Source organism: Octodon degus, unplaced genomic scaffold, assembly GCF_000260255.1.
Source record: "Octodon degus isolate 3935 unplaced genomic scaffold, OctDeg1.0 scaffold00028, whole genome shotgun sequence".
Taxonomy (NCBI): domain Eukaryota; kingdom Metazoa; phylum Chordata; class Mammalia; order Rodentia; family Octodontidae; genus Octodon; species Octodon degus.
Window position 1 is genome coordinate 18,322,095 of NW_004524604.1, and position 14,629 is coordinate 18,336,723.

At 42.7% G+C, this 14,629-nt stretch overlaps 1 protein-coding gene across 8 annotated transcripts in view; it reads left to right on the forward strand.

Moving 5' to 3' along the window:
* The window catches only part of Paqr9 (progestin and adipoQ receptor family member 9), a 9,314-nt gene extending 407 nt beyond the window's left edge, over positions 1–8,907 (forward strand). For 2 of the 8 annotated variants that reach the window (XM_023712980.1, XM_023712986.1), the window contains exons 2-3: positions 130–1,403; positions 1,519–4,338. In XM_023712980.1, coding sequence (XP_023568748.1) covers positions 130–1,403; positions 1,519–1,588 — 1,344 coding nt within the window. In that variant the 3' untranslated portion in view covers positions 1,589–4,338. Of the gene's footprint in view, positions 1–129; positions 4,339–8,039 lie in introns of those variants that run through there. The other 6 variants (XM_023712982.1, XM_023712984.1, XM_023712983.1 and 3 more) reach the window with 6 other exon arrangements.
* The last annotated feature ends 5,722 nt before the right edge of the window (positions 8,908–14,629 follow it).

The following is a 14,629-nucleotide window of genomic DNA, read 5'->3' on the forward strand; positions in this document are numbered from 1 at the left end:
GCAGTCCGCAGCGCGGGCGGCCGCGCGCCGGGAGCAGGCAGCTGGGCGAGGGAGCGCCGAGCCCCGCGCGTTCCTGCCGGTCGCCACGCTGCTTATTGATTATTTAATTAATTTATTTATTTATTCTAGGAACGGCTGCTGGGGGGCGCAGGTCCTGCCTTACACCCGGAGCGACGCCCCCGGCGCGGGCACAAAGGCTCCGACGGGCGGCGGGGGCTGCCCAGCGCGCAGGAGCCGGCGCCAGAGGTCGCCTGCGCGCGCTCCAGCCCGGCCCCGGGCACCATGCCGCGGCGCCTGCAGCCCCGGGGCGCGGGCACGAAGGGCACGACCGCCGCGGCTCCGGGGGCCACCCGGCGCTCCCACCCCGCAGTCCCCGAGGCTCCCCCCGCGTCAGCCAAGCTGCTGCTGCGGTGGGACGAGGTACCCGACGACTTCGTGGAGTGCTTCATCCTGTCGGGCTACCGGCGCCTGCCGTGCACAGCGCAGGAGTGCCTGGCCTCGGTGCTGAAGCCCACCAACGAGACACTCAACTTCTGGACGCACTTCATCCCGCTGCTGCTGTTCCTGAGCAAGTTCTGCCGCCTGTTCTTCCTGAGCGGCCGTGATGTGCCCTTCCACCACCCCTGGCTGCTGCCGCTGTGGTGCTACGCGTCCGGGGTGCTGCTGACCTTCGCCATGAGCTGCACGGCGCACGTGTTCAGCTGCCTCTCGCTGCGCCTGCGCGCCGCCTTCTTCTACTTGGACTACGCGTCCATCAGCTACTATGGCTTCGGCAGCACCGTGGCCTACTACTACTACCTGCTGCCCGGCCTGAGCTTGCTGGACGCGAGCGTCATGACCCCGTATGTACAGCAGCGCCTGGGCTGGCACGTGGACTGCACACGCCTCATCGCCGCCTACCGCGAGCTGGTGCTGCCGGTGGCCTTCGTGCTGGCTGTGGCCTGCACAGTGGCCTGCTGCAAGAGCCGCACCGACTGGTGCGCCTATCCATTCGCCTTGCGCACCTTTGTCTTCATCATGCCCCTCAGCATGGCCTGCCCGATTATGCTGGAGAGCTGGCTCTTCGACCTGCGAGGTGAGAACCCCACGCTCTTTGTGCACTTCTATCGCCGCTACTTCTGGCTGGTGGTGGCTGCCTTCTTCAACGTGAGCAAGATCCCTGAGCGCATCCAGCCAGGCCTCTTCGACATCATTGGTCACAGTCACCAGCTTTTCCACATCTTCACTTTCCTCAGCATCTACGACCAGGTGTACTACGTGGAGGAGGGTCTACGCCAGTTCCTCCAGGCCCCGCCCGCAGCGCCCACCTTCTCGGGCACCGTGGGCTACATGCTGCTGCTGGTGGTTTGCCTGGGCTTGGTCATCAGGAAGTTCCTCAACAATACCGACTTCTGCAGTAAAAAGTGACCCTCTACTGTGGAAGAGGCGACTGGTTTGACCATCTGTTTGTTTGAAGTTTCTGTTGTTGCTATTGTTGGTTTGTTTTCAAGTTTTGTTGTGCTTCCTTCTTTGCTCCAGGAGGGCACTGCCAAACTACAAGGGAGAGATCCACTGCTACCAGGGAATCTCAGTCCACTTGGAGCTTTAGGCAAGGGGTCGGGGGGATCAAGCAAGAGAGGGCCACTGGTTCTTGCTCCCTGAAAAAAATCAGGTAATGTCTCTGACACCCAGGGGTTTTGCCAAGGTATACAATCCCAAACACCCCCAAACAGTTTGATTTTCCACTTGTTTTCTGTGTCAGCGGTAACAAGTAGCCCTTGTGAGGTCAGGTATGCAGTAAAGAAGATAAATACTCAGAAATCCCTGGGTACTTCCAATTCAGTCAGGAATGCCTGGATTTGTCAGAAGAATGGGGCTTTGTAGGAAATGGGTGCACAGACACAAACCCAGGGCTTAACTTGCTAGAAAATGCATGGAATATGAACACAAGATAATTATTTCAAAATGTTTCTTATATGTTATTTAAATAGTAATATATATGATGATTTTTTCATAATTTATAAAAGCCTGTGATATGCACTGAATTTTCTTTGTCACATAGCTTTGAATTTTGCAGCCTTCTGCATTGCACACACTTGAACCAGACATCAGGGCAAGCTGCTTCAAAGTTCTCTACTTTCTAAAAACAGTGTTCTCTGAAGGCCTGTGAGTCTCATGATACAACTGTGAATGACTTTTACCTTAGGGATTCTGGTTAGTCTATTGGTGAAGAGCTCAAGTGGTTTGTATAGATCCCAGATTCCTATTTACTTTAATGTATTCCACAGAGCTCATCGGATTTTTTTGTTTGTTTTGTCTTCAACCTTCTTCTTTCCTTCTTTACTAAAATTTCCACTGGAATAAATGTGCCTTTGGAAGCAGTGCCCAAATGAGTGACCTCAGACAGTTTCTTGTATAGGAGAGCATCAGGACTAAGCTTTTCTTATTTCACTGCAAATCAGGATGGAAGGTGGGGTTGGCTTTAAGTTTTTGATAGGACCAGAAGTAGCTTACAGGGCCATGTGTAGTGTTTGGCTTCTCCACCACAAGAGCCAACCCAGAAATATGGTTGTGGTCCCTAATACAGCCATGAGGGAGGGTGAAAGTATGCTGGTGCCATCCATCTTTGCTTAAAATTTAAAATATAATATTCAAGAGTAAATGAAGCAGTTACTATTATGAAAACCAGAAGCATTTTAGCTTAGGTTATGACAGAAATTTATGAATTGAATAAGATTATGCATGCCCAGTTAAACACAGAACTCCTACTTGGGTCAAGATTATGGAAATGATTGGCAGTCACACTGAATCCTTGAAAAATTAGTAAAGACACTCTATGATATTTTATTTTTCTGTGGTCAGGGTCTGGCTATATGGCCCAGTTTGGCCTTGAACTCCTTATGTAGCCTAGGTTGGGCTTGAATTTATAATCTTTCTGCCTCAGCCCCCCAAATGCTGGTTTTAAAGCTAGTTGCCAACATGCCCACCATCCCAAGATGCTTTCGAGTCACCATATTGTCCAGTGTTACTTAGACATATCTTATAAATGCTAGCCTATAACTGAGGTGTAAATTCTTGATAAACACAAGCCCCTGAGGTAGCTAATTTGAATATCACTATATTTGAATATAGTCATTTGGTTGAGAGCCAAAAACAAAGTCCAAAAAGGGGAAGTCTTGACTTAAGGGTACAATTTTGATCAAGCACATGAAGTAGGTGAACACTTGGCACTGGTAAAAAGATGGCTCATTGTTTCTTGCTTACAGTTTTAATCACTACTGTATTTGTAAACAGAAGCTCAGCACAGTTCCCTGGAGGAACCAGTATCATTGTGTGTGCTAATTTGCACATGGAAGTTAAATTTATGTATGTCTGTATTTAATTTAGGACCGTGTAACCGGATCATAAACATACTTTGTACAGTTCCTGATGAATATCAGTGTCTCATCCTTTGCTAAGTACAAGGCGATTCCAGTTAGGTTGCAGAGGCTGTTCATTTGTGCACACCACAGATGTTACTTCTCAGCTGTAACTTGACTCAGTACATGTGTTTAAGGACAGCTGTGGAAATCAGGATATTTCCACATGCAGACTTACTTGCATGTCATTGTTGTCTTTTGTAGATCCCCAAAGAATGTTGGTTCGGAAGCTAGGGAAACAGTTGAAGAGTATTTTGGAGCTTTCTTATCAGATGGAACATCTTTTTCAGGAGTTTTCTTGAAGGGGACTTCTGAGAAGGATCAATAGGTTTGAGACTAAAAGCTAAATCCCAGCATCTGTCATTTTAAATTTCTGTTAGAGATCTTGCAGGTCTACAAACAGAATTCTCTTCTAGCCCTGTGTCTTTGTCCTTATGCAGAGGCCGCTCATGGATAAAATTATACCCATATCATTTTCAAGTGATTACGATGCATGAGCCAGTGAGATGACACACTTTTCCCTGGGAATGTTGACCCACCCATTGTGTTCCAAGGAGAATAAGGATTCACTGCTTGTTTCCTTTACCTTCTCCTTCCTCCATTTTGCCTTTCTCTTAGATATTATAAACCACACATAATACTACAAGAGGACATTCTAGTGGAAAACGGTGGTTTGGCTTTAGTTCATGTTTACAAGCAGGTGTTGCATCTACTACAATCAGGGATGACTTTTTTAACTAGATAAGCTATTTGCTAAACTATATCCGTTTTCCGTCAAGATAGATAATGCCATTTTAGAAGCAGTCATTTACTATCTGCACATTGGCATAGAAACATCCAGGCTTCTTAAACATTTCAGGAATACGCCACAATCAGTGTAAAACATCATTGAAAATGTCTTTTCATATCATTACAGCCATTAAAATTTGGTTTGCCTTTATTATGCTCAACTGTTGTGTTCAATATAGGACAATTTGTAAATAAGAATTCATTTCATTATCTTCAAAACATCTACTTTTACAGTAGGATTTTGAAGCATATTATGTAATATATTTTATCTTTACTCGGTGGTTAGGATCTAAATGACATCCCAAGGAGTGGCATCGTGGAATTGTGCTTGGGAACTGAGGGTGCTGACTACAGTGCCCGTCACCCTGTGGGTTGACCGCTGGGGCTGACTCAGACTAAGGTAGTTGGTTAAAGGGGTTTCTTTCTTCCTACCTTCTTTGTAGCTTAGTTGAAGAGGGTGACCTTTCCAAAGACAGGAAGTAGAACTCTCTGGTCATGTCATTACTGGCTTATAAAAATAAATGAGATCTTTTCCACTGGCCACATACTTTCTAAAAATAGCTGAGAGAGAGAGAGAGAGAGTATGGAGCTAGAAAGCTGGCCCCAGGGCCCTGCCCGTGTTTCCATTCATAAAGCCTGCCTGAAAGTTCTTACAGTTGAAAAAACATTTGGCCTCATCCAGTGTGCTACTTTTTGGGAGCCATTTCTAAGAATGTAACATTTGAGGAATGGAAGTGATCAGCATTTTTTTCTGATGTGCTGAATTGGAGGCTAACAGCAATAATAGGGAATTTTATCTTCATATAGTATAACTTTAATCTGAGTTAACACTGGTCCTAAGTAACAGACTTAAGTTTTCCAATTATCATTACAACCTGGGGACAATTGTCTGCTCACCTGTGAGCATCTGTGAGTGTGCACAACTATAATACCTGGCCAAGCCCCAAACACTAATTGGATACCTTATGTGTGTTTGATATATGGGTATATGTATTCCTTTGACTATAATTTTTAAATAGAGCAAAGAGATGGTTTGCTTGCTTGCTTGCTTTCTCTTTTTCTTTCTTTCTTCCTTTTTTTGAGCCAGTCTGTAGTTCACACTGGCCTTGAATTTGTTATGTAGCCCAGCCTGGCCTCAAATTCATAGCATCCTCCAGCCTCAAGCCCAGAGTGCTGGGATTACAGGCATGTGCTACCATGCTCAGCAAGATAGCTATCTCTGAAACTAGTTTATAAAATCTTATTAATCATGTTATCAACCACTTAAATGGTTTTTATCCTCTTGCTCATCTATTGAAGTTTCATACTGCTAGCTTCACTGGCAGTGTTCTGGAGTCAGCATTCACCCACTCACCTGTGTGATACCTTTAATGATCACTGAGCACCTACTGTATGTAGGGCCTTTGGGCAAGGATCTGTCTGTCCATGCTGTCACAGCCATCATTTTTGTTTGTTTTATGGTGGAACAGAGAAGATTGGGTCTTTTCTTCTATCAGTTAGCAGAAGAGCAGTGCATAGAATCTTTTTTCAATCAAGATGTTAATCTATCTGCAATTTCTTTTCTATTCCTGACTGCTCCTGGGCCTATAGTTAAAAATAGCTTGACATTTTAAAGTTCTACAAGTCAGGTAAAGGGATGGTGGGGATGTATGCAGAACGAGAAACATTGATCCTTACTTATTAATAAAAACACTAACAATAATTACATGAAGGACAGTAGTAATTATATCACTATGAACCATGGTTTATTAATGTACCTAAATTGTGATGCCATTAGGTGAATTTCACAGACAATGTAATTTAAAAACATCACAGATACAACTTTAAATGCTTAAATTTCCAAAATTAAAACTAAGGCTAATGTGCTAGCCTTTTTTCCTCTTCTAAAATTGTTTGTTGTAATTTATAGAGCATATCTGGGAGAAAATAAATCTGTAGAAAATTACTTTTTAAAAAAGTATCAGATGTAAAAAAAAATAGGAAGAACACATGGGAAAGAAAGAACAAAGAGAACTTGATTCAAACAGCACAATAGGCAGCAAGGTCAATAATGTTCGATTTTGTATGAGTTTTAAATTTTGTCTCTAGCAAAAGCATGTGAATTCTCAGGGTCTTAGAGTTTAAATAGTTAGGCAAGGAGTTCTATTTGGCTTACCCTGTAGCTTTTAACCTGAACACTGGTGCCTGAGTATATTTTGAGTAGTGCATTTATCCTCTGGCTTAATGTTCCTAATTTGCTTCCAGAAAAAATTAGGACATAGGTCAAAAAGAAATTAGGGTTAGCACCAGCCAGTTGTAAAGCATGCGTTGAATCATTCTCTTGAAGGAATGCCAATATTCATTGACATAAATTGTCTGACAAAAAGTAAAAGAGCCTAAACACTTTGAAAAAGGAAGCCTTCAGCAGGTAAAGCTGAACACTGCTGTAGTTCCTTGTGAGAGGCTAGTACATGCCTTTCTACTGAAGATCCAACTTCTGCAATATTCTGTTTCCTAGTTATGAAAATGGGTATCCATTTTTCTTAGTCACCATTCCAAACAACTAACAAAATTCAGTTGTTCTTTCAGAAAGAACAAAGGTATCACATTTCTGGATTGCAAATTTCTGACCAGTCTTACATAGGCTTTTTTGTTTTAGAGTAGCTTCTTAAGGGTCTGTGAGCAAGTTGCAGAATTAGTGTTTATTTATAGGTCAGGGGCCAAGAATGCTCACTTAGCTGTTAATTGTGGCAGGATGTGACTTTTGAAAGTGTTGAACACACACCTGTATGTAACAAAATGCTTAGTGTTTGCTCTTTAACTCAGTGGGAAAGCAGCCTCTACTTGGAGCTTTTGAAAATGTTTCCAATGCACTGTTCCTCTAAGTGTAATTCAGGAGCTTTAATGCATTTGGTTCTCAACCTCTGACAGCTATTCCAAACATGGTATTTCTCAAGGAAAATTTCTTGAGTGTGCTAAATTGTTTTTAACTGTATAACAGCAGCAGGCCACCTTTCTCATGCCTTAAGCTCCACCTAAAATATGCAATAAGCACTCAAGGCTGAGCGGGGCAGGATCCGCAGTCCGCAGTCGGTTATTTAGCCATATGGTGAGGATAGCCCTGCTTTTCACAGTTTACTATAATGTCAAGAAAGGACACCATGTAAATAAACCCTCATTTCTAGATGAAATGTGGGCCACACTAATTTCATTGCTTCTTTTAATTCCATCTCTAGATAGAAAGGATAATCTGTTTTTAATATGGTGGATACAAAAAAGACAATTCATGGGAAATTTTTTAAGGAAATATTTTCATTTTATATTCTACCAGTTTGTAATAGCAATTTGTTTGTACAAAACAAGCCTTAGCACATGGATGAGAACCTGTGCATTTTGGAAAGCCTCATCTCTGTCCTGCGGGGTTGGATCAATCTTGAGCTCTTACCCAAATTTAAAAATGTAAATACTATATGGTTCAAAGAAGGATAAAAACAATTTTTTAAAAAAAAAAGAAAAAAATGTCAGATAGGTTCTAAGTATGTAATGAGGCTAAATTTTAAAGTTTTTAAAATATTTTGGTTAGAAACATGATTAAATTGTGTCTCCTAGAAAGGCTTAGAACAAAAGGTCTACATTTCTGCCCAGTTGGTTTTCATTTCTGAAGGCTCTGTGTAAAATTATTCTAACCAAGCAACTAGGGACCCAGACAATAAACAGGTAAAGCGTGTTTCACTCAAATGAGGTTGTGATCATAGTGAATGACAGCCAATAAGAAATGCACAGCTCTGGACACTGGCCCTTCATTCTCTGAAGTGGAAAGAAGAAGCCCCGTGCCAAAGGTACATGGACCAAGAAGAGCTTTCTATGTTCCAGGGCTAGGGGAAGATCCTGTGGCTGCTTTTCGTCTGCGCAAAGCATGTGGTAGTCCGAACTTCCTCCACTTCCGCCTTCTCGCGGACCACGCCCACCACCCTTAAAGCCTTTGCTTTTCACAAATCCAGCCTTGAAGACAAAAGATCCCTAAAAGGATTCGATATGTAGTTAGGCCTTCTCCAGCCATCTGCCTTATGAGGTGCGTCTGTTTCTAACCTAAGGATTTAAATCAGAGAACTGTATTCAAATTGCAAGAATGTCTAACCAGCAGGTCCCCTTTTGAAGCAAAGGGCATTACTTGAAGGGTCATCCTCATGTTTTTCCTCAGGTCAGAGGTAGAGGGAGGATTTAATAGTGATCAAATAGAAACTTTGTGTCTTCTGGTGTTGGTCTGTTCAAGTTCATTTAATGTTGATAAGGGGGGGAGTAAAAGAGTTATGCAGTCATAAAGAGAAATTTTCCCACTGCTCGCTAAATTACTATCATGATACCCTGACTCCGTCCCTCCCCTTCATCCTGAAGAGCTATCTTATCTAGCTAGAGAGGACTTCTCAGGAGACATGACTTTCCACACCCGGGCTATGGTGTGGTTTCAGATCAACAGTGTATTTCAACAGAAGAGCATTACTTAATAATTTCAGACATCAAGATCAATTAAGCAAAATAACCCATAATATAGATATAATTTTTGTCAATTCTGTGCATGTGACTCAACAAATTGTGACTCATTTCTGTGATGATTTCAGTCTTCTGACACTCTGTTCCCTATACAGTGTCTTGAATATGAAATTCTGTATAATAATGTAACTATGCATTTTTTGCTGAACAATAAATGTATGAAATAATAAATTATTTGTAACCATAGCATTTAAGACGGCATCTGTATGGCCCTGTGCATGTTCAGGAGACATCCCTCAGCACATAACTATTGTAATACTAATACAAAAGATATCAAAATCAGCAGACAGAAGAGTATAAGTTTATTCTGAAGAATAATCTTTTTATATAATACATTTTTGCAATATTAAGTTAAGTGTAAAAGATTTGTGAATCACTATGAAGCCATATATTCTAAGAAAATAATTCTTTAACCTGGTTATGAAACTTTTCCTTCCACCTCCCTGTTTCTTAAGGGTATATGTTGCCCTTGGGTTTCTATGTGAGACAACTTGTCCCACAACCTGGGTGACCAGTGTGTGTTTACAGTATCTCTCTTCCAAAGAACCTGGCAAGGTATACCCAGTTCAGTCAGGCTCTGTGGTAGCTGTATGTCTTTAAATCGTGTTGATTCTTGTTCAGTTAGAAGGTTTTTTGTTTTTGTTTTTGTTTTTTTTTAATCAGTTTGCACTGTCAGGAACAGAAAGTGTCCTCTTGATGAAGCAAGAAAGGGTTCATAGGAAGAACACTAGGGAGATCTCAGAACATGCAAGGCTGGGCACACGTGTCCCGGGAAGGAAAGAGCCAGGCAGTGCCAGACTTTAGCAGGGAGCCCTTGCCTTTCTCCAGGACAGTTCTTTAGGGTGCTGCGACTCTGGCTGCTAACTCCAGCTGGTTCCTGGCCCAGTCATGTCTACATGCAATTCCAATTCCTCAGAAAGAGTATCTGATTGCCCAGCCCTTTCCAGGGGGGCAAGAAGAGGGGGCTTAGTTTTCCTTAGGAAGAAATGATGGGCAGCCAAAGGAACTATCCCTTTCACCTACCCTGGGCTGTGTGGACCCATACATGCCACTAATCTGTACTACTCTTAGGGAATGTAAGGACAAGGACCACAGGAGACTGAGAGCTTGGATCTGTGGGGGTGACATCAAGCCCTGTGTCCTAGCAACATGGGGTCCCTGGTGAAGCTTTGGAGCACCTGGTTACAGAAGGAGGGAGGAAAAGTGTGCTGACAGCCCAGAATGGCTAACACCCATCCTTCTTTTCACTTACTGTGTATTTTGTATTGTGTCAAAAAATGCAAATACAAAGTTGTAAAACTGAAAAAAAAAAAAGGAAAAAAAACACTGGGTAAAAATCAGAGATACCCAAGAACTGTGGACCCGTTATAGAAGCTGTGATATATGCATAATGGGCATATCAGAAGAACAGAGAATGGAACATAAGCATAGAAAGAAAATTCTACACATAGACACATGACTTATAAATCATTTCTAAATTATTTCTTTCTATCAGAAGTCCACTGTCAATTTCTTTCTTTTTTTTTTTTATTCTGTGTTTAGTACAAGGTCTACAGGGTCTCACAACATATATCTGACTTATAGTGATCCTCCTGTTTTCAGCCTCCCAAGCACTGGGATTACAGGCACATGTCACCATGCCCAGTCTCAGTCACTGTCTCAGCGCACCCTAGGGGTTGGTTCTGGCACAGCAGGCCAGCAGATCAAACCCCAACCCCTGCACTCTGCCTAAGCAGGCACCTTAGACTGCTGAGCTATCTGGCAGGCCCTTCACTATCAATTTCTGATCTCCAAATTTTTTCTTAAAAGTGAAGAAATTCCTAAAAAGAGGTGGAGATTTTTAAAACTTTTTTCAAATATATAAAATTTTAAAACAGGATTAATAAGAGAGATTCCATATGCTAATAACTTACATAATTGTCACCCTCCCTATCTTGACCCTCGACAGCTGTAAAACTGCATATGGAATACTGAAATGTGGAGAGAAGTAAATGTATGAACATTTATCAGTACAAAATGTAATTCTCTAAGAGCTATATTATTACTTTAAAATGACCTGATAGGTTTTTTACTTTGTTCTTCACTCAGTGATTGACCATATTAGTTTACCATTATCTCACTATAAATCTGTTATATCAATTTAGAGTCCTTTCATATTATTGTTTTTATTTACAGAAATGTCATAAAGTACAAAAGTGAATGAATTTAAGAAAATAAATATCTCAACTGGTGTGATGGCACATATCTATAATCCTAGCCTTCTGGGAATCTGAATAAGAATCACAAGTTTGAGCCCAATCTTAACAACTTAGCAAACTAGAGCCTTTTAAACATTTTCAAAGGTGAGGGGATCTGAGTTTCTGGCCTGGGAAAAGGCCCCAGGGGTTATTTAATCCCAAGTACTGCAAAAAGATATGCTACAAGAATATTATGATCATGCTCCATATTTCTTCCGTTGTTGCCCTTAGAGCTTGATATTCTGTTATAATTTGATTACTTTTGTTTTTATCTCAGTTTTCCCCCCTTTTATCAGTTTTAGGCTGGGGAGATAGCTCGGTGGTCTAAGTGCCTGCCTGGCAAACACAAGGACCTGGGTTCCATTCTCCATTCCTCATGCCATCCTGGCTCCAGACCACACCAGTCATGGAAACAGGGCATGGTGGCCACTCCTGTAATCCTAGCACAGTGGAGGCTGAAGCAGGAGGATCACTACAAGTCTGAGCTGTGTAGTGAAGACCCTGTACCAAATAAATAAATAAATAATTTTTAAAAAAAATCTTTTATCAGTTTTAACTCCTGGAGAATGAGCCAAAAATAGAAGGTGACAGCTGGGAAACCTTGCCAAATCCCATTCTGATTTGTGGTGTTACTTACATCTTGCCCAGTGTAAAGCTCAGTAGTATATAGGTGCCAGTTTATTACATGAACACAGAAGGGTTTCCAGGGCAAGTGTGTACATCACAGAGGATCTTCATGAGATCCAGCTAAAGGGGAGCTAAAGAGAACAGTTGCAAAGCTAAAGGTGCTTGCTCCAGGTTAGGTGGCAGCTCTATGCTTTCTCCACTTCCCACTGGTTGGTGGAATCATCTCAGCCCCAAGGCCATCATTTGATCTATTGTGGGAGGAAACGCTGCCCTGGTAGGATGAGTCAGCCTGTGAGTCACCATGGTGGAGACAGGGCTCTCCCTTTCTTCTTGGGCATAATATGATGGGGCTTGTCATTTAAATTCCAGAGCATCTTTAAAACATAAACCATCCTCTTCTCCCTGCATGTCCAGTCCGGTAAATGATTTTGAAAAAAACATCTGTTAAGACACAATGTGGGGGCTGGGGAGATAGCTTGGCAGTACCTCTATCAAAAAAATAAAAAGATTTAAAAAAAAAAAAAAAAAAAAGACACAAGGTGACTAGGCTCCTCCTACAAGCATACCTGACCGTGCACAACCTCTCCTGAGAAATCCCAAAGAGGAAACGAGTGTCATCCTGAAAAGTGAGAGCCTCCCAGGTGTTGAGCATCACAGCCATGGTCCTTGTGTGAGGTGCACTGTCCCTCCATCCCTGCAGGCTACCTTGTGAAAGGGAGACTTAAATGAAGTTTCTTACAAGAGGGAAGGAAAAAGCTGGACCCCAAGTGAGGGTTCACTGATCACACACATACACACACACACACACACACACACACACACACACACAGAAATACCCCAGGCACTGCATAACTTTTTGAACAGTCAGATGGAAGTGGGAATTCTTGTGGCATGGGAGAGATCACAGGGTTAGGAACTAACCTGAAAAACACATCAAAGGGACCCCGGGGTGGGCACCTGAGTCACTCCAGGAGAGTCAGCGTTTCAGCCTCTGCCTCTGGACCCACAAGGAGACTGGGCTGGTTGGGCTCTGTGACCTTGGACTGGTAACTGGCAGCTGGGGCAGCTGGTGTGGGGCATAGACAACAGCCCTAGGCTTTGCTGGAGTCACCTTGGAGCTGAGACCCTGCCTCCCTCTTCCCCTCACCTTGCCTCTTGGGTTCATAGACTTGTGTTGGGTTTGACTTCTCACACCATTATTTTCTAGATCCGTCCTCTTAGATGAGACTGTTTTCCTTCATTTCTTCAGCTATAACCCATATAATCTGGGCTGGAAATATTTCATACTTCACAGTAGTATGAGGAATCAAAGAATAAACATGATATGGTTTCACTCAATGCAGAGTATCCCCACATGTCCAGTTTTAGGTAGCGCACACTATATTAGCTAAAACTCTTTTATGATATTTTTATTAGTTCATGATAGTAGTAAATAATGATCACTTTCCTAGTAGGAAGTGGCACATGTACATAACACATCATTCATTTTTAAGCCCCTTCCAGAAGCTTTGTACCTCAATCTATGGGGTTCATGAAGCCTGTGTTCAGGCTAGGAAAACATAAGGCTTGAATTAAGATTTTATATGTTAATTTGGTCCATAAGAAATATAATGCAAGCTATGTATATAATTTTTAATTTTCCAATGCCAATTAAAAGGTGAATAAAATCAAATGAATTACCTTTAATAATGTGCCTTATTTGACCCACTATCACCAAAAATTAGCATTTCAGTGTGTGGTACTGCCCTGATGTTTCAAGAGCTGCAATCACCTCTCCATGTGCTGCACAGTGCAACGTTAGGAATATCCTCCCTGAGATCTGTAAGTGGCAGACTCCCTCCCACATTTCGGATCTCAGCTCTGTGAGCACCACCACCTCTGACTATCTAAAGTAATCCCTCCTTCCTCTATCCACCCCGACACATGTTCTCCTGCGCTTCACTATTTGATTCCCTACATACTGTTTATCATCATATGAAATTATCTGACTTACTGTTTTCCTTTCCCTATTGGAACCTAAATTCTAAGATGATGAGCTTGACCCTCAGCACCTAGCACTCACTATGCCTAGCTGAGCTGTAGAAACTTATTTAATACTTGATGGATGGATGGATCAATAAGTGAACAAATATTTGAGTGGTTAAACAGAGTAATCCGTATTAGTGGGGACTAGTTAAGCATAATTAACTATTGGCTTCCAAACCTGAAAACTAGCGAGGGGAAAAGGCAACTTTAGTTTCTATACATGGCATATTACCCCAGGAATAGCTAAAACTCAATGCATCAAAGACTCTGCTTTACCTTCTGTGTGTGCCTCTCTGGGACTTCCAGGAAGATGGCAGAATGGTAAACAGCAGAGCAAGAGCCTCTCTGGGATGTGCTGTCCAGATACTGGAATATAGAAATTCAAGGAAGGGATGAAGGAGGGAAATAGATCCCCGGAACCCAGGAAGGGTCTGAAACGAGCATTGAAGCCTGTGGTGAGAGAGAAGAGAGAAGAAGGAAGAGGTGACAGCCAGCATCTTCTCCCCAAGTCAGGACTCACTGTGTGGGAGGAGCAGTTCAAACCTGCCCACACACAGTGGCTGCTGGAAACCTCAGAGGCCTCCCTTGAGAGACACAGCAGTACAATGGAAGAGTGGACGCTGTGGAGACTGTGCCTAGTGAGCGGACCAGATTTGGCCATCCCACGGAAAAGGGCAATTGGCCAGGAGCCATCTTGGAGAAGGCCACCTGAGCTCAGAACTCAGAGCACTGCAGGCTCCATCTAGCGGCTCCCAGCTGAGTTTAAGCCCGCAGAATGTACGCTGATGGCTGCAGGCCGCGTGGGTCTGGTCCCAGTCTCACAGCCAGAAACCTACCTGAACTTCAAGGGAAACAAAGGTGCAGGCTCACTGAGATTATTCACTGCCTTATTGACTTGTTACACTAAATCAACATGGATTGGATTCTGCCTCCACATCCAGTGATGCAGAGACAAACTTTAAGGTGGGCTGGGTTTTTTGTTTGGTTGTTTTTGTTGTTAGTTGTTTTTTTTTTTTTTTTTTT